Source organism: Cynara cardunculus (assembly GCF_001531365.2).
Source record: "Cynara cardunculus var. scolymus isolate 2C chromosome LG 7, CcrdV1, whole genome shotgun sequence".
Lineage (NCBI taxonomy): Eukaryota > Viridiplantae > Streptophyta > Magnoliopsida > Asterales > Asteraceae > Cynara > Cynara cardunculus.
In genome coordinates, this window is record NC_037534.1 from 10,179,175 (window position 1) to 10,199,386 (window position 20,212).

The following is a 20,212-nucleotide window of genomic DNA, read 5'->3' on the forward strand; positions in this document are numbered from 1 at the left end:
ATTCTAAAACCTGTTAAATAAGTCATTGGACATTATAAAACCTGTTAAATAACTCCTTGGACTTTCTAAAATATGTTAAATACATTTTGTTAGTGGAAAAAGTCCGAAAAAAACCCAATGAACTTTCATATTTTGAATGATCAAGTTCTTAAACATTTTTTGAACGAAAAAAGTACTTACATTTATTAAAAAAAACAATATACCATTCTCATTGCTCTTCATAAAACATATAAAAGTTGTATACAAAGCATAATAATCTGCGTACAAAAATTGGGCATGATTTTACCAAAAGTTAAACCAAAATATATATCAAAAGTTGAACCAAAATATGTAATAAAAGTTGCGCCAAAAATACTAACAATTGCGCTAAATATACCAAAAATTGCGCCAAAAAATACCAATGGTTGAGCCAAATATACCAAAAGTTATGCCAAAATATACCAAAAGTTGGGCTAAAATATATTAAAGTAATGCCTAATCTATGTTAAGGTCATGGTATGAACTATTCTTCATTTGCATCATTAATTTCTGGTGGAGAAATAACCATTTGACTTTCTTGCAACCCTTCTTGATGTCTAACAACATCATCACTTTCATAATGTTCTTCATCACCAACAGTTGTATCACCTTCATGACGGTCTTCATAATTAACAACAGTCTCTCTTGAAATTGAATACGGTATCGACTAGCATACCTCCCTGAGTTCTTAATCTATCCCTTTCTTCTTGGCAAATGTTCAGTTCATAACTGTTGAGTAAAAAATGGAGAAATAAAAGTAGGTCATTAGCAGCAGTAAGCAATGTTAGGCATTCTCTGTCTACAAATTAAACAGTGAGCAAAAAACTATTGAAAACATAACAAGTTTGGGTCAAAAGAAGCTCTAACAACCCCAACCTGCTCGTTGCACTCTTTCAACCCACAAGTCTGATAAGTCCGTTTTGTATTATGGGTGTTCCTCTATTTATAGTTTAAATAACTTTTAACATATTCACCGAGATGCATTAATATAATACACAAGCTCTTTAAAATGCAGCAAGTGCTCTCATTCAGTAAACAGCCTCTAGTTAAACAAACAAATGTTGAAAGATAAAAGACATCTACAGTATGTGATGCATATGTAACATCCACGTAAAAACTACATAGTGAACTTAGAAAACAAATTGGAAGTGATACTTACACTCCAAGTAGGAAAGTCCAAACCTCTGACCTGATACTTGCATCAACTCCCTACAGATCATTTAGTAGGAGAATGGAGAAATAAATTATTCAAACCCTGTAAACTTTAAAACAAGTAAAATTATCAGATCACGTGAAACTGGGAACACACCGCACTACGAACTTTTATTTCTTTGTCCACAGCCAGGCCTTCATAAGGACCTTGACTTGGTAAAGTGAGTTGCAATTAGAGTCCTTGGAACTACATACTTTCAACAATCACAACCCGGTAAGCGCTTACCAGTATAATTCAACACTATCACTTACTTACCGGGTAAGATTTTAGTCAACAAAAACGGCATCGTATGCAAGAATTTACCCGGTAAGCGCTAAAAATGGTAAGAGTCTTCGTCCTCACTTACCGGGTAAGATTCTTGGTCCTTACCATATTCATCCATTAAGTTAATATGACTTGGTAAGCGATAAGCGTTTGATTAACGACCCCTAAATGGTTGCAATCATATTTATATTTTGTATGTCAAACAAAGTGATCCTTCTCTTTAACATTTGTAATGCCATATAACGTTTAACCCGTTTGCATTGGTTATGAGAAAGAATTGTGATAAGAAATATCTAATGGCTAGCTAATTACCTCCAACTGGAATACAACTCACACTGTAAAGTAGTAGTTACAAAGATACAAAAGTACAAAAGCCAGGGATATCCTGCAATGACTTTTAAAGGTCATATTGTGTATAGCAGATCATTTTCAGAGGCGGAGAAAGCTGTAAATGAGCTGTTAACGTTTGTTTAAACTAAGAATAGGGATGGGGGTCGTGCTGTTTTTGGATTTGACATCGAGTGGAGACCAACATTCAAGAAAGGTTACTAGCTGAACATAATATCTTTTTAATTGCAGTTTGTCATTTGTTCTTGATTGCAAATTAAACACACATCCAACTAGTGAGTTTTTTAGTGTTCTTTTACCAGATAAACAATCACATTAACAATGATCGATTTATGCTAGAAGATCGAGTGATTCATATTTTGTAGTAAAGCAATTGGACAAATTTATAATAATCGACATGATTCATCTTTGATATTGTAGATATGTAAGTTGCACATTAAAATGTAATCATATGATGAACAAGTTCAACCATTAAAATAACAAGTTCTCAATCAGAAGTTCTTTGCCACAAAAGTTGCAATGGTAAGCACATAAGCATCAAACTGCTTACAGCAGCATTACAACCATGTTGCAACTTGCATTAATACAGGCTCTGATACTAGAAGATTATTAAGATAAACAAGGATCCGATTTTCTACACCTGTTCCAAAAAGTTGATGCCAACCAATTTCAAGTTTTCAAACTAATACAGCAAATCCAAGGAAATCGACAATGTTAGAACAAACCTGATTAGATCAAACTGCAGCGGGATCGGCAATAGAGACGGTTTAATTGCAACGACCGGCGATGGGATGGTGGTGTATGGCGACGAGCGGAGACAGGGCTGGGTGCGGTGGCGACGAGCAGAGACAGGGCTGGGTACAGTGGCGACGAGCGGCAACAGGAGTGGTGCGGTGGTGCGGCGACTACAGGGGTGGTATGCGCGACGACGAGGGTGGTGCATCAGGGACCGGTGAGAGGGAGACGTGGCATCGGGGCGTTAAGCAGCGACGGTGGTGTGGAGACGAGAGGGAGACGATGAGTGAGATGGGAGTCATCATTTTTAGGATATTAAGGTTTTTTTTTTTAATTTGAGTTTACCTACAGGTTACGTTCTAAATAAATAAGGATCTATTTAACAAATTCTAAAAAGTTTAAGAATTTATTTAACAGGTTTTAAAATGTCTAATGACTTATTTGATCTAAAAAATTGTCTAAAAACTTAATCATTCTAAACAATAAAGTCCATTGAGTTTTTTTGAACTTTTTCCTAAAATTAAACGTAAGATTTTGTTATAAAAGAAAAAGAAAAGGAGAAAAACAAAGAAAAGAAAAGACAATAATAGCAGCCGAGCAGAGCAGAGCAGTCCATGAATATGATCACGTTTAGAAGGCCTTATTTGACCTGACCATGAGTTTTGCGTTTTCTTCTCTATAAATTCAAAACACCATTTTCAGCACCAACTACTATCCAGATCCTCCCTTAAACTACCATTCATCGATACCACCCAAGACCTCGATCATCTCTATAAAGTACTCACTCATTCACCTTCCAGCCTTCAATCAACTGCTGGGTGGAACACCATCAATTCTTCTCATTCCAGAGCATGGAGGTCAGAGCTAGAGCTCCTGGCAAGATCATACTCGCCGGAGAACATGCCGTTGTCCATGGATCTACAGCCGTCGCCTCCTCCATTGGCCTATTTACATCTGTCTCTCTTCGCTTTCCCTCACCTTCTGGTAATTTACTCTTTTTTCATTTCTGTTTAGGAATAGCGATTTTGATTTTTGTGTAATGTAGTATTTGATTTTCAATTTGGAAACGACGGTGAAGTTTATGATTTGTTCAATCTTACAGTGATGCACTTTTTGATAACATTGTTTTGCATAGCATGCCATTGCTGTACTTTATTGAACAAGTCATCGTCTTTAATTTGATGAGCCTGGGAAAGCTCACCAGGTAAATTGAGGGGGCTAAAAACTTGCTTATTGCCCATTGATGCACCCATGGTATTTTACCAGACAACCTGTGAGCGGGATTCTAGTTCGCCAACACCTTCAACTCATCATAAAGCAAGCTGCAATTAGTTGAGCATGTCTAGTTTGGCTTCAACAGACCATCATTCATGATCATTCACCTTAGAGAAGCTTGTTGGAAGGATTAAATCTATAATACTGTTGGAGAAATCTTGAAAGAATACTTAATGATTTGATGCAACTGAAAGACCAAACATCAATTGGCTAAGCTCGTTCCTGTCACCCATTTCTCATATGGTTCCTAACCCTCTTAAATATGAAAAAAGTGCTTCTTGAAGATGGGTAATTGTTTTGATACTTTGCATAAGCTCAAACTTTAGAGTAGTTAACATTTTGCCTTTACCTTATCAAAACATTTATAAATAATTTTATATCCCTTACAAGAAAAATTCAACATAATAATTACACCGTTCATTTACATATCAAGATCTTCATATTTTATGTTCTTTTCCTCATAATTTTTCTTCATATATATGAGTTATAAGAACATGGGATGGCCCCATGAAAAAGATATCATGCTTACAAGAAAGACTTCATTGGAGATACCGGCAAACAACCTTGAAATTTAACAAACCAGCCTTGTAAACTCCCTTGAAGATAGCAACAATCCAATCTTGGAAAAGGAACTTCATATATTTGAAAATCTGATACTGGAAACTCCAGCAAGATATCTAAATTATGCATGTAAGATTATATTCTAATCAAACTTATTCCATCAATTCCAAAAACCATAAGCTAATAGAATCCTCTTTTGGTTTATATTCTGCTCAAGTTACACCTTAAAATTTTACATACTGGTCCATAAGCCTCTTCTAACTTTGATTATATATAATACACACACATACCATTGAAATGTCACAGTAGTTCTGGGATGAGGAGAAAAAAACATAAATAAGTAAAATTTGGATCCTTTTATCAGCATATAGTCGACGTCTCAGTGGCTGGTTAGAAGCATGTGGAATACCTTGGTTTTGGACATCTGACTCATGTCATCCTAAAGTTCTATTGTACATAGCAGATGTTAATAGATAAATACAAGTAGGGGAATTCTCTTGAGTTTGAGAGTACTTTGTTCTGCCCCTCCCTTGCCTGCTTTGCTATCACCCATACGTTCTGCATAACTTCAAATTCTTCCTCTTCATCTAGGAGACTAGGAGTAAAGAGAACATGATATTTTGCCACCTACATCATACCTAGGAGTAAATTTATCACTACTGTAAAAACAGAACCTTTCTTTGTTCTATCCTCGGTTGGTAGGGAAGTATTGGTTTTCATTTTGATTGTAGCATGGGTTATTAAAAAAAAACTCTTTCTTGGCTTAGAGTAAATTGGAAGTTTGCAGCTTCAATGATCATTTTGGTGTCAGATCATAACATTTAATCTTAGACAGGAAGAAATTTTGGAAAAATACTGAATTAGAACCAAGGGTGCCAAGTTTCCGTCTAGAAACGTAGGATATGATCATCATACCTAAGGTAACCTGAGGCGTCTCACCAAGGATCGATTGCATCACATCATCATATTCTTTCTGATGTTGATTCATTTATTCAAATCGTTGTCCTTCTATTACAAAGGAGTAACATTACTGGTTGATATAAGGATTGCCAAGGCTACTCCTTGAGGTCACCCGTATTAATAACAGAGAATAGTTAAATCAGTCCAATTGCATAAGAGTTGTATTTTCCCTAGAATTTTGTTCCCATCAGTCCAATTGCGTTGAGGTTTCTCATATCTCTTTTTGTTGACCCCAGGCAAATAACCTGACTTAAGTGTTCAGGGTTGAGCGCCCCATTCCATTTACATTTCTCATTAGCTCACTAAGGAAGGCTGCATCAAACCTCCTGCTGACCTTATTCTTCTAAGCTGCCTCAGACATAGTTTTCAAATGGATCTTCATGCTTCTATACACTCAGATGTGTATGATTTTGGTGATAGCATCCTTCAAATCTTCATTTCCCAAATTTAAACCTTATATCATTCACCAAGTCCCATCATCTGATGGTATTAGCCCACGGACTAAGCTAATGCTTGGTACCTTAAACTAGACTTCCATCAAGTATATGGATATTTATTTCATGGGGCTCCTCCATGAGACAGAAATCTAAGTGTTATTTGCATTCACGTGCCCAATTCCTAGGAATACCGTCTAGAAAAAAGAAATTCGGGGTACTACTCGTTGGCCAAGGGCAATTGAGGTACATATTGCCTTTTTGGGGTAAATTTGATTATAATGTTGGCGCAATTGTGTTGACCAACTAACTGCTGATAGAGATGTAGTGTGAGTAATAAGAGAAGGGATGATGGAAGTGTGTATATGCTGTAATGCTGATAGAACAGTTGTTTGGAGTGCTTCTGTTTCCACCTATTCCTAGTGTGAGAAGGCTGCAGGATTTTCATCATCTTCTTGGGTTCGAGCACGGTTTGTTGGTTTGGCCTGCTCTTTGCTTGCCAGTATAAATCTCCTCTTGATCTGTGCAACTTGTGACAGCTTTGAATCTTATTTGTTCTGATACAGTTGAACTGCCTTAATACCAGTCTCCTCAATCTTAATTTCCAGAAAGATAAAGTCAACTACACTGATGCAGTTATTATCCAATAAACAAATTTTGTGGAATAGGATGAGCTCATTTGAATGCTGAAACTCTTTCTCATCTACGTCAGCCTTTGAGCAAACCTCTTCCATTTCACGATGTGAGGCATCATATCCCAAAACTATACCAGTTGTTATGAGAGTTTGTATTCCATTTAAAATTGTACATATGTATGTATGCCACTAGTGTTCTAATCCCATCAAAGTTAATAGAAACAAATACACATATCAATCTAAAATTGTATCATTGCTGTACTATATGGTAATGAAATAGGACAAGGTTCAGCATTAGAAGTGTACTAGTGTCTATTATTCATTTAAAATATGTTCATCCTCACTAGCTTAATGGAATAGATTCAACTAGCGTCAACCATATCAATCTGCAGATCAGTGGTGATAACTGATTTGTTCTTTTGCATCCACTATGTTGCAATCATATTTTTCGGATAAATTTTCTAACACCTTTAACATGCTAAAAGACACTGGCAGAAATACTTTTTTAAATTGAAATAGGAGTATTGGTTCAAGCTCATTGAAGTTATCTTTACCCTTTTTTCTATGTTGTGATTTCAAATCAGTTATCACCAATCACTATTTTTTTAATCAAAATGACTGGGGCACAGTTTAAAGCAATCTGAAATGGCTTATTGATTGTCAGTGAAACAATACTCCGACAAAGGCGCACAAGCAATTTCATTTTTGAGGTGTTATTTTGTTACAAGGACTGGATGCAAAGAAAGTTGACATGCTTTTCCTAAAATAATTACCTCATAAATTCATTTTAGAAGATATGTACCCCACCCAGCCAACCAGAAAGCAAAGTTTCCCCTTATTCATAGACACAAGGGTATTGCTCAAATTTTGATACGGAAATACTAAAAAGAATATTAGTAAACAAAGGAAATCAATTGGCTAAATCAGATCATGATAGTTTCCATATTGCATATGCATTAACCAAATATTCATCCCTATTTGCTTGACAGTTTATTTGGAAACTCGTCAATTGAGTTTAAATTAAATTCTGAACATCTTTCTGTGGTGCATAGGCGTTTCATTTCTATTTTATTTATTTTTTTGATTAACCTGGACATCCAACCCGCTATGCGAGCTGACTAATCCCAGGGCGACCACCTGCTTTGCAAATAGCCCAGAGTCACCGCATTTGAACCTCCGTGGCCACAAGGGGATTTTTATTTCTCCTTGGATTTGAACCTGGGACCTCCAGGTACTTTTGACCTTTGGAGCCAAGCTCAAACCAATTAGGCACCACCCTTGTGGTTCCGTTTCATTTCTATTTGTTATGGTAATTGCTAGAAAAGACTATAAATAGCATAGGAATAATGTATTGATGATAGTAGCATCTTTCAATGATAAGATATAATTGCATCATCCGACTGCTGTGAAGCTTGATACATACTTCATTTTTTTCCCAATAGATAATGATGATACCCTCACACTCCATCTCACGGATGTGGGCCTAGACTTTTCATGGCCAGTTGGAAGAATCAAAGAGGTATTACCTGGTTCAGTCAACAGTATTGTATCCTCACCCACGACCTGTTCTCCGGAGACCGTTAAACACATTGCAACTCTAGTGGAAGAACATAAAATTCCAGAGGCAAAAACTGGAATTGCTTCTGGCGTTATTGCTTTTCTATGGTTATACACCTCTATCCAAGGGTATACTTTCTGTCATAATTTCTAGTGACGGGCGTTTCTTTTAACCTTTTAAGCCTGCTAACCTAATTTTTCTGCTTCAGGAATAAACCAGCAACGGTAACTGTTTCTTCTAAGCTTCCTTTGGGTGCAGGATTGGGGTCATCTGCAGCATTCTGTGTCTCACTCTCTGGCGCCTTGCTTGCTTTATCAGATTCTGCAAAAGTTGACTCTAGCCAAGAGGGATGGATTGTATTTGGAGAAAAAGAGCAGCAATTAGCAAACAAATGGGCTTTTGAAGGTGAAAAGATTATTCATGGGAAGCCTTCTGGGTTAGACAACACAGTCAGCACATTTGGTATGCCATCTTTTATATCAACTGTTGGCCGAAATATGAGATTTTTTATGCTTAATACCCCTGTTTAGTTATAAGGGGTACACTTTCTCCAGAACCAATTCCTTCTGGAACTAGTGCTGAGACTAAGATATCTGTATATGCACTGATATACGATACCATGCAGCATTCTGATCAGTAATATACTCCATCCGTGCCAAAATACATGTCCACATTTCAATTTCAGTTTTTCCCAAAATTAGTGTCCACTTTCAGAAATAGATAATTACGATTTACTAAAATTCCAATTATACCCTTAATTATCACGTAAGAGTATATTTTAAGAGTTGATGATATATATATATATATATATATATATATAGAGAGAGAGAGAGAGAGAGGGAGATAATGTTTGCCTCTGTCATTAAAAGTAAAAATTGTCGTTCAGTTGATTAAAAGTTTAATAATTTTACATCTCTAAAATTGTGTGCTTTTTTATTAAAGACATTTATCCTGGGTCGGAGGGGATAGTTATTTGTGCAGATTTTGCTGTAAAATCATCATATGCCTTTTTTACAGTAGTATCTATCTATCTATATATGTACGTATGTTTGTTTTTGTATCTATATACCATATTTGTAGGAACTTTGTGGCATCTTTGACTTCTTTTTCGTGTTACTGAATTTGCATATCTTAATTCGTGACAGGAAATTTGATAAAGTTCAAGTCAGGTGCCTTGACATGCATGAAATCAAATATGACACTTAAGATGCTAATTACTAACACAAAAGTTGGGAGAAACACAAAAGCACTAGTTGCAGGGGTTTCAGAACGCAAGAACAGGCATCCTGATGCTATGACGTCTGTATTTACCGCCGTTGATTCTATCAGTAATGAACTGGCTTCAATAATCCAATCATCTTCCAATAATGATCTTGACAAGGAACAGAGAGTAGAAGAGTTGATGGAAATGAATCAAGGTTTGCTCCAATGCATGGGGGTCAGCCATGCTTCTATTGAAATGGTGCTGCGGACAACATTGAAGTATAAACTAACTTCCAAATTGACAGGAGCTGGTGGAGGTGGATGTGTTCTAACTCTGTTACCAGCACGTATCCTTTTATACATTATACTGCCATTTGTTGTCTTACTGCTAAGTTCTCCCTCTTTTTGCAGCATACTCCATCTGTCCCAAAAAGAAATGCAACTTTTTTCTTTTCGGGAAAGATTTATTTTCAGATTTATCTCTTTGCCCATTAGCATTCTTCACAAGATATTGATGAAATTGATCATGGTCCACATTTTTCTAAATCCTGTGTTAATATTAAGGGGGATATTTTTGGTATCTGATCATTTTGTTGTATATGCATGCCATCTTTAACCCATAAGGATACATTGTTAGGGAAGCCTGACCAATAAAAATAGAGGAAGAATTTAAAAAATTCCTGATCTGGAGTTGTTGACCCTTGTCTCCCCACTACCATCAACCTGTTCATAGCCTGGTGATGATATTAGAACAAGAGTTGCTAGATGGTGAGGGAAGAGTTTGAAATGATGGTATGAAAACCTTTGATGGTAATGAAATGCTGATTTTGCCATCCCCATTTTTATGACTTTTTCTGTTGGTAACAATTAGCCGCCATGATGTAGCACAGTTGGTTTGGGAGTGGTATACTTGCACATACTGATCTTCTCCCTTTTTCTCATGAAAAACTGGGACATTATATATAAGTATATATAGGACTTAACCACAAGGGTGATGCTTGATTGGTTTGAGCTTGGCTCCAAAAGTCAAAAGTACCAGGAGGTCACAGGTTCAAATCCAATGAGGAATAAAAATCCCCTTGTGGCCACGGAGGTTCAAATGCGGTGACTCCGGGCTATCTGCAAAGCAGGTGGTCGCTCTGGGATTAGTCGGCTTGCATAGCGGGTTGGACATCCAGGTTAATAGAAAAAAAGTATATATAGGACTGTGTGAAGTATTTGTCAAAGGCTGCTTGCTTTATACGACTGGATGAAGTAGTAGTAGTTTGTCCAAGTAGACTTGCATTTCTTTATCTGAAGCTATAATGGTTTTCCAACCTCTATGCTTCTTGTATCTGAACTCCTTCTCTTACTTTTGGTTTTTTATGTTTTGAAAACTGTGGAACCCCATTAGATTACGAGCCCTCAAGAAGAGAAGGGCGATTCCAACATACTTCTTCCTCCCAAAATAAATGTCCACGATGCAAATGACACATAAGATTAGAATGTGCAAGTATACCTTTTTTATTAACGAGAAATGACAATTTTACCCTTAATAATAAAGGTAGTAATGAATTCCTCCGTCTCATAATTAAGGATAGAATTAGAAAGTAGACAGTTTTTTTCGGACAAGGTAAAATAGAAATGTGGACACTTGGTTTGGAATGGAGGGAGTATATTAAAGAGAATAGTAGCCAATGTGGGACTGAATCGTTTGTTAAACTCCTTTTTGATTGTGATTTCGCCTTAACAGTCGGCAACAGTATTGTCTGCAACAGTTATCGGCAAAGTGATCGAGGAGCTAGAGCAATGTGGATTCCAATGTTTCATTGCCGAAATCGGTGGGAACGGGCTCGAGATCTGCTTCGATGGTCAGTCATGATTCTTCCATTTATAACCATCTTACCTGTAACAAATAATGCAGAGATGGTGATTCTTAACTGTTGGAACAGTTTTCATTCTAGTTGTTGTAAACACTAGCTAGCTAGCTACTGCTGCTGCTGCTGATGATGATTTAGCTTTCATGTTGTTTGAAATAATATATGTACAAATGCTATTCTGCCATCCATCTATAGTGAAAAAGCCCTTGATTCAGCACAGTTGATCTACTGGTACAAACTGAAAAACAGTTTTTACCAAATTATTGATCAAATTAACCAACATAAATGATTAATCCTGGACAAGAGGATTGATGTTCTGGGGGTTATTGGTAATGAGACTTTACCATGAAACTTTCCTTTCCACTCCACATGAATAGAAGTAGATAAACCGGAATTGTTATTGATGATTTACGTCGAATGATTTAATCAAAGTCAGACAGTTTTTCAAGTATGTAACCGGAAAAAGTATGATATGGATTTATCTGTCTTGCTTCCATTTGTATGAAACGCCAAGAAAACTATGGTGACGTTTGTTTTTTAAGAGGTGTTGAAGTCTGATGATTTATAAGAGGTGATGCTGAAGTCTAAAATCTGAATCAGTCAAACTGTTTGTTTTTATGTCTGAAGTCTGAAATCTGAATCAATATAAACACGAACAAAGTCTCATAACGAATAGAACCAATATTCATTTTGCATTAATTGTGTCGTCATCATCCCCTTGCTCGTTGGTTTGATCATACTCAGAAAAATAACTCATATATAGGAGAAATTGATTTGTAGAGATCGTTTTGCAAAGATTGATTTGGATAGATTGGTAGCTTAGGACCGAGTGAGAGATCGATATGGTGTCCAGATCGTATGATTTGGTAGCTGAAGATCAAGCGAGAGAGCGATATGGTGTCCTCGTCCGCGAATAAGAGCCCATTATGAGTTTAGACTACCACTTAAAAATTCAAGAGAACTATAAGAGCTTTTCAACTCTTATTTAAAAAAAATCAAGCAGTCTGAAAATAAAAACGTATGACCGATTGACGTATTTTTTATAATTCATTGATCGAACATAGCAACGGGATATGAACTCCTATGAGTCGAATCACATACATAGACAACGTAGGGTGTAAACTGAGAACATCCAGAGGAAATATTGTTATGCTTCTACCATTAGCCAAAAAATGACGTAAATGCTCATTAATCTTTATGTTTCTACTTTTAGCCAAAAGATAGGGATATAAAATGAACGTATACAGAGCAGATATTGAATAAGAAACTGCATTTGTTGGTTTTTGGCATGTATAAAAAAGGGGTTGGTTAGATGGACGAATCGTGCCTTTGTATCTATATATGTACCTTGTAGACATTATCCTAAATGGATGTAAAAGACAAAACAGAAATGAAAATTTATGAGGTACCGTTGAAGACATGACACGACATCCAATGGTGGAACCTAGAATTTTGTCGAGCGAGTGCACTTGGTGGATCAAGTGCTGCAAAATCATCCGTATTCACTGTTTTTTGAAGGACGTTCTAAGTTTTTGGTTGACTTTTAGGGACTTTTTCTGGTCTTTTGATTATGTTTCTTGTATTTTTTTAATATACAGCGCACCCCTTAAAGTTTAAGGGGTGCATCTTTCCTACACCATAAAAAGTCTATTTACGAAAATAAGTTGAGTAGGTGTATGAGACCCACTTGGCATCTTTTTTTAAATGTATAAAATTGCCCATGGTTGTAACGTTGCAGTGTTACTGCCATAATAGGGCAAAATGCATAAAATAACAATCTACTTTCATAAATTTCTTTATTATAGCATTGTACTTTTAGTTTTTCTTATTACAGCAATGTACTTTCAAATTATTTTTTATTAGGACATTGTACTTTGAAAATTTTACCCATTATAGCATTGGGTAACCTTTTGATTTAAATTTACCCATTATACTAGGTTTCCATGCCACCTCATTGTCCACATAGGCTGTCCACATGTACTAATAGTGATGTGACTTTCTTACTACATCATTGTACTTTCAAAATTATTTTATTATAGCATCTACTAGTTCTTATTAAACACTGTATTTTTAATTTTAATATTTAGATATTTTACATGTTTTTTTTAATAAATGTATTAAATGAATTAAATAAATTATTGATTAATATACCAATATCAATAAAACTAGTTGAACACAACTTATCTCGCTAATATTTTTTTAAAAATATGTGTTTTTTGAAAAAAGGAAAATAAGAATTGTTCTTTTTTACCAAAAAATATTATCTTTACTTGACGAATATATTATATTTGTTTAAAAACTTTTTATTTGACGTATAAATATATTAAATTAATTAGATTTTTTTGAAGTATTTATTAATATAACAATATTAAAAAATTGTAGATAACAATTTATTTCGTTAATATTTTAAAGAGAACTTTAAAAGATATGTATTTATTTGAACAACATAAAATAGGAAAAGTTGTCTTTTTTACAAATAAAATATATCTCGAAAATAATGTTGCATATTTATTTAATAAATATTTTACTCTAAAAATATTTAATTTAAATGCAACTTAATAAAAAAAAAGTAAAAAAAAATAAATGTTTTTTTAGATAATAGCAATGAAAAATGAAAATCACTAATAATAATTTGAAATATGTTTTTATTTTAATTTTAGTTAAGTCATCAAAATGATGTGTCATCCACATCACCTCATTAATGCCATACAAGCAAAAAAATCAAAGCGTTAACCGGTTTAAAAGGTAACAGGTTACCCATTGCTATTATGGGTAAATTTTTTAAAGTACAATGCCTTAATAAAAAATAATTTGAAAGTACATTGCTGTAATAAAGAAAAACAAAAGTAAAATGCTATGATAAGAAATTTTGTAAAAGTAGATTGCTATTTCATGCATTTAACCCTACCATAATATATGTTGTGTGACCTTAAGCGGTAATGTCACGGTAATTGAAATTGATGGATGAGATATTTGTGAAAGGAAAATACAAATGTATGATTATACTACCAAAAAGAAAATTACAAAAACTTCAACTAAATCTTTTAATTAAATTCTAAATCACAATATAAAAAAAGAAATCAAGAAAATGAATCAGTGTAACATTAAAAACCAAACCATCTTTACGTCTTCGTAAAAATAGTTTATATCTAGTTTCTGTTGTTTTTATGGTGGCGCGTATCATCGTTTCGTTCCTCCGTCATGGTATAAAAATTAAATTATAGGATCGTGAAAAATGTCACTATATTAATTTGTTGTGTGTCACTGTATATATTTTGAAAACTATAATAAGAACGTAAGTTTCCCTTAGTGGAATTGGTTTGTAAGGGATTTTCTTCCATCTTAGACCCAATTTTGAATTCTCTTACTATCATTTTTTTAGATTTTAACTTTTAATTTTAGGTTTATTATATTTATGAAAAAAAAATTGTAATAAAAAACTTAAATACATGACCTAACACTATGAAAGACAATGAACTAATTAAACAAATAAATAATAATTTTTATATAAAAAAACAATGATAATTTTATAAAATATATCTCTATATTTATTTTTTATAATTAAATAATATCATCGCTTGAAAAAGAACTAAAACGTCGTTTACCTAAGCACTTATCTAGTAAGCACTTACCAGTAAAATTTAACACTATCGTTTACTTACCAGATAAGATTTAATTCACTAAAACGCATCTTATGCAACAATTTCTCCCGGTAAGCGCTAACCATGATAAGAGTCATCATCCTCACTTACCGGGTAAAACTCTCGATTCTTGCTTTCGTTCTTACCGAGTAAAATTTTTAGCCGTTGCCATATTCATTCAGTAAAATAAATTGACTTAATAAACGCTTACTTAGGTAAGCGTTTGGTAAACTACACCTAAAAACCGTCCCGCTTACAATCATTAAAATAAAAACATATTTTTTATATACCAAGTTATATCCAAGTATTTAGACTTATATTTCAACTTATTTGAGCTGTCGGTGATTAGGTTGGATAAGAAGACAAATGAAAGCCATGCATGCATGCTAGCCACGTGTCCAACAACATCCAAAACGTGTCAACTTCCAACTCATTTGAAACAGCATTAATTCTAAAAAACTCCAAAGACACTGCATTGCAGAAATGGTGTCCCCAAGAATATGCGTCTCCCTGCTTCTACATGCCTTCCTCTTCCTCATCATGGCCGCCGCCGGTAATCTCTCTCTCTCTCTCTCTATATATATATATATATTATTAATTATAATTACTTTTATACTAGTATTCAAAAGATTCTCTTAAAAAATAAAAGGTTATAGAAGATGCATTTACGTGTGGTACGTAATTTTATTTGCAGATGAAGAAGACAATCTTCTTCAAGGAATCAACAGTTTCCGGCAATCTCGAAACTTGATAGCATTGTCCAAGAACGACAATGCGGAATGTATGGCGGACGAAATTGCCGAAGCATTGGAAGACAAAGCTTGCACCACCATGGCAGGTCCCAGCACCACCACAAGCGCCACCCAACCCCGCTACGCAAACTATGCCGATGTCCTCAACAAATGCAACATCGATATCAACACCACCGCCGATGGTGTCATTTTGCCAGTTTGTGTGCCTAAGCGGGTCCCAACCCTTGTGCTTACAAACTATACTCAATCGTCGTATGCTACTTATCTCAATAATTCCAGGTATACTGGAGTTGGGATTGGTAAGGAACATGATTGGGTTGTGGTGGTGCTAACAACCGACGCTCCTAGCGGAACCTTTTCGAACGTGGCAGCACCAAGGCGTGGTTCGGTGGTTCATGTGAGCCAGGGTGTAGCGGTTTTGATGGCGGTTTGGTTTGGAACTTGGTAAGTGATGGGTTGTAGCTAGATCTGGGTGTAATTAAAGAGGTTTGTGTGTGCTTAGACTTTAACTTAAACTTGAAGAATATATGTGGAGGAACATGTGTTTTAGTACTTTGGCTTCTAATCGATAAGTAAAATTTAAACCAATACACAGAGTCGATCTCAAATACAAAATAGAACTCGTGTATAACTTAATGTGTCGAGCTTATAACACCTTTTCACAACTTGGCTCTTTCAAAAAGCTCGAGTAAAATTCTGGATTCTAGTTGAGCATAGACGGATCTAGAGGGGTGGTTAGGTGGCACGTGCCACCGTATTGTTCCACCGTGGTAACATAAAAAAAATTAGGTTCGTGAAAGATGCAACCGTTTTATTCTAGAAGGTGCAACCGTTTTATATGGTGTCACCGTATCCAAAAATTCTTGGGTTCGTTCCTGTAGTTGAGACATTCGATCATATATACAGTTATTCAAGCGAAACATGTTTATGTGTTCATAAATCATTTAGATTTTATTCAAATTAGGCCGTAGTCTTTGATCATTTTATTCAAATTAGGCCGTAGTCTTTGATCCAACTGGTACCACTAAATCTCTTACTGTTATGTTATATTTTCCCCCTTTTTGAAAACAAGCATTTGCATGCATATATGTCAAAGCTCGAAGAAGACCTCAAAATGGATCATTTTTTGCAAGTAGAATACCTGAAAATCATGAATCAGACGGTTTTGTCTTTGTCATCATCGTCGGAATCGTTGCCTAGATCGTCGAAAAACACATCGAGATACCATGGGCATTTCTCGTTCCAATCCCCCCTCATTGCATGGGCTCGCCATTTTTGGTCGGCGATCATTTCGGGCAATAGCCCCCATCCTTCCATCTCTTTGTCGGAATGGTAAACCGCAAGACTGTATTCACCACCGACCCCTAATTGCATTACGCGAAACTCGCAGTTGTTTAAATTGTTCAAGTGCTCAAACTGCTCGACTGTCCATTTGAACCACTTCATTAGGAACACACGCGAAGCTAATCCATGCGAAACGATTATAAGATTTAGTTCATTGGAGGGTTCGTGGTTAAGCCGGTTCATGTCTATATCACGCCATAAAGATTCCAGAAAACCTGCAGATTTTGATGAATGTTAAGAATCCAGAAGCCATTGATCTTACAGAAAATCTATACACTTATATATATACTGCACATGAAATCAATGGAGATTGCAAAAATGGTAAGATTAAACATGATCATTTCAGTAATTTGTTACAACGCAAGAGTATGATTCGATACACCTAAATGAAATCAATGGAGGGTGCAAAAATGGTGAATTAAACATGATCATTTCAGTAATATGTTACAACGTGTTAGGGCAAGAACATGATACGATACACCTATAAAATATGCATGAAATCAATGGAGATTTGCAAAAATGGTGGATCAAACACGATGATTTTAGCAATCTGTTACGATGAATTAGGTCAAAGACATGATTCGAGGCTAAAATGGTAAACTACAAGGATGTTGATCCCAAATTCAAAAATTAGATGGTCTGACTTGTGTTTGGAAGAACACTGATCAAATAGGTTTTCAGATTGCTTACTCGAAACACGATCATAGACGTCAGCAGCGGATTCACCCTCAGGAAATCGATAGAAGAATCTACCGAATCTGTCTCTAGTCTCCTTAATAACCTTCATCCTCTCGGTGATCTGAAAATTCCCAAAATCCTGCTCTCTGATTCTACATTCTTCTCTAATTCCGATCACAGTGGTCTTGGGAAACGATCTTCCGATCTCACGCAGACTGGATCGCGATCGTTCGTAAGGTGATACGTAAAAGTAAACCTTCCAATTATTGTTGGTACCTGAGTCGGAGATTATATGACGGATCCGAGTTCCGGCGTGCTTTGCCTGTGAAATTCCTTGTTGGGTGAGTGGGATCTTGTAATCAGGGGTGGTGGTGTAGGCGGAACCGTCGATGTTTCCTTCACTCTGGCCATGGCGGACCAAAATTATTCTCTTTGGAAGAAACATGATTTGGTCTGTTGCTCCCTGCTTCATCCTACGTTTTTGAATATAAAAAAATCAAATTGGAAATGGAAATGAAGGAATCAACGTTGCAAAAGAATGATATCATTCGTTTGTATCAAGTGCATGAGAATTAAGACGAGAAGCGTAAGAAATGTTCTGGACCATTTTTAAGAGGTGTTTGGGATTGCTATATCTTAAACAACTTATTCTTATTTTATAGAAGTATTTATCAACTTATTATAAGTTAGAATTGTTTAACTTATTCAAAAGCTCCTTATTACTGATTTGACACCAGTATAAGATATTTATCCAAACACTCAAAAGTGTTTATTACTGATGTCACACCGAAATAAGTCAATAATTTGTTTTTATAAACAATATCAAACACTCCTTTAATCTCAAACTCATCCATGAATTACTCTTGGTACGGGGATGATGTGCATTGAGATGATCCTAATATGCATCAAAGGTTGGAGATTCTTTCTTACGCTTCTCACCGGAACCCAACCCTGTATTCATAAATGTGTAAAATCTTGCGTTTTCTTAAAAAACTTATAGTTCCCACGTAAACCTAAACTCGCAAAACCAAATCAAAAGAAACTACTCTATTTCACTCACGTTAGTGACTTAGGGGCCGTTTACCAAATACTTACCCGGTAAGCGTTTATCGGTAAACTTAACACTATCATTTACTTATCGGATAAGATTTTAATCCACCAAAACGGTATCGTATGCAACAATTTACTCGGTAAGCACTTACCTTGGTAAGAGTCATCGCCCTCATTTACCGGGTGAGAACTCTTGTTCCTTGTCTCGCTCTTACCGGGTAAAATTCTTGATCCTTACCATATTCATCCGGTAAGGTAATATGACTTGATGTTCACTTACCCGAGTAAGCGTTTGGTAAACGACCCCTTAGTTCTTTAGTTTTTTGTAAGAGTTTTCACTAGTAAACTAGTTTATCATTTATATATCAACCTTCAAGTATTAACTCGTCAATACAAACCAACGTGCAAAGGTTCAACTCGGTTGGATTTCTTGACACGTTGTGTTGAGATTTTTCTCAACAAATATAATCGGGTTGGGCTGTTTGAATGATGAAACCTTCCCAACCCGTACGCATATCAAAGACTACTATTTTAATGGTATTTTTATAATCGAAATGAAGATTGAATATAATGAAATGGAATGCGGAAGATATGGATTTATTAAAATCGGGGATAAATTTGAGATTAGAACAAGTGATTACATTTCATGGTTGGATTTTCTAGTTTAAATTACAAATTATATATACTATATTATAAAGCATTTGACAAAAACTCTTAAAAACCATTTTTTATGTGTAAAGTACTGTTTATTAATGCATATTACTTAAAACTTAAGATTGCAAGTAGATTGTGCGTAAGTACAACTTATTAAAGCTCCATATCTGAATTCGTGTAACTAACTGCAGATAAACATAATCAAATACAGGATAAACATCTCATTTTAAATATAAAAAATCTAAAATATAATTAAGATAATCATTGAGTTATAACAGAATACTTAATTATTATCTTTATAAAATTTATAATATTAAACCAGAAATAAATTATTTCATTATTAAACTTAAATTAAATTATAATAAAAAAAATAAATTAAATAAAAAATGAAAACTTTTAAATAATTGATTTGATGTTAACATTGATATATATATTTTTTCAAAATTTTATGATATATTCACATTTATATTTTGTTCAAAATAAAATCATTATTGAATTCTTAAAAACACATAAAATCGTATTATAACATCACCAGAGACAAATAATAAAATAAAAACATTAAAATCAAGATGTGTCTCGCTGCATTACGCAAGTACTCTTCTAGTTCTATAAAACAAATATTTTGACTTTTTAATTTGATACTCATATAGATACTATTGAGATTCTAATACCACGATGGTCTCAAAAACAAAATAAAGTAATGAACTTTATTCAACGATAATCAAGTATGTGATTTCAACTAGCAACTAATGCGGAAAACGGAATATGATCGCAAGCACAACGAACAATCAACCAAAGAATTTCGATCACACACAAAACACAGAGAAGATTTACGTGGTTCCACCACCGGTATGGTGATGTACGTCCACAGGGAGGAGGACGAACTTTAATTGATGAAGAGTACCCAAACACCAAAGATAAATTACAAACTGACACACTAAATTCTGTATAATCTCTCTCAATATCTTCTCAACTAGATATAGGGCTTCTAAGCTCTCAATTTCGTTCTCTACCTGATGGAAGGTGCACC

General features: G+C 35.0%; 3 protein-coding genes across 4 annotated transcripts; 2 read left to right on the top strand and 1 right to left on the bottom strand.

Annotated features, from left to right (window-relative positions):
- The first annotated feature begins 3,256 nt into the window (after window positions 1–3,256).
- On the top strand, window positions 3,257–11,279 carry LOC112515322 (mevalonate kinase). Of its 2 annotated transcripts, XM_025122067.1 has the most exons (5): window positions 3,258–3,562; window positions 7,886–8,129; window positions 8,210–8,463; window positions 9,147–9,551; window positions 10,947–11,279. In XM_025122067.1, the coding sequence occupies exons 1-5, from the start codon at window positions 3,430–3,432 to the stop codon at window positions 11,063–11,065; spliced, it is 1,155 nt and encodes a 384-aa protein (XP_024977835.1). In that variant the 5' UTR covers window positions 3,258–3,429; the 3' UTR covers window positions 11,066–11,279. The 2 variants fall into 2 exon arrangements, with proteins under 2 accessions (XP_024977836.1, XP_024977835.1); XM_025122068.1 differs by lacking the exon at window positions 7,886–8,129 and having other exon boundaries at window positions 3,257–3,562; window positions 8,260–8,463; window positions 10,947–11,276.
- Window positions 11,280–15,184: 3,905 nt separating this feature from the next.
- On the top strand, window positions 15,185–16,020 carry LOC112515828 (uncharacterized GPI-anchored protein At3g06035-like). The gene is made up of 2 exons (XM_025122766.1): window positions 15,185–15,257; window positions 15,399–16,020. Exons 1-2 carry the CDS (start codon window positions 15,188–15,190, stop codon window positions 15,902–15,904), a joined length of 576 nt encoding a protein of 191 aa, XP_024978534.1. The 5' UTR covers window positions 15,185–15,187; the 3' UTR covers window positions 15,905–16,020.
- A 198-nt stretch (window positions 16,021–16,218) lies between these two features.
- On the bottom strand, window positions 16,219–17,950 carry LOC112515159 (phosphoglycerate mutase-like protein AT74). The gene is made up of 2 exons (XM_025121835.1): window positions 17,491–17,950; window positions 16,219–17,015 (listed from the first exon to the last, which is right to left on the bottom strand). Exons 1-2 carry the CDS (start codon window positions 17,948–17,950, stop codon window positions 16,612–16,614), a joined length of 864 nt encoding a protein of 287 aa, XP_024977603.1. The 3' UTR covers window positions 16,219–16,611.
- Between the last annotated feature and the right edge of the window lie 2,262 nt (window positions 17,951–20,212).

Excerpts from the sequence above, each read along its gene's own strand:
- LOC112515322 (XM_025122067.1), top strand. The coding sequence starts at position 3,430 with ATGGAGGTCAGAGCTAGAGCTCCTGGCAAGATCATACTCGCCGGAGAA. Across the intron at positions 3,563-7,885 it reads TCGCTTTCCCTCACCTTCTG|ATAATGATGATACCCTCACA; the intron begins GTAATTTACTCT and ends TTTTCCCAATAG. Across the intron at positions 8,464-9,146 it reads CAACACAGTCAGCACATTTG|GAAATTTGATAAAGTTCAAG; the intron begins GTATGCCATCTT and ends AATTCGTGACAG.
- LOC112515828 (XM_025122766.1), top strand. The coding sequence starts at position 15,188 with ATGGTGTCCCCAAGAATATGCGTCTCCCTGCTTCTACATGCCTTCCTC. Across the intron at positions 15,258-15,398 it reads CCTCATCATGGCCGCCGCCG|ATGAAGAAGACAATCTTCTT; the intron begins GTAATCTCTCTC and ends TTTTATTTGCAG.
- LOC112515159 (XM_025121835.1), bottom strand. The coding sequence starts at position 17,950 with ATGAAGCAGGGAGCAACAGACCAAATCATGTTTCTTCCAAAGAGAATA. Across the intron at positions 17,016-17,490 it reads CGTCTATGATCGTGTTTCGA|GTTTTCTGGAATCTTTATGG; the intron begins GTAAGCAATCTG and ends CAAAATCTGCAG.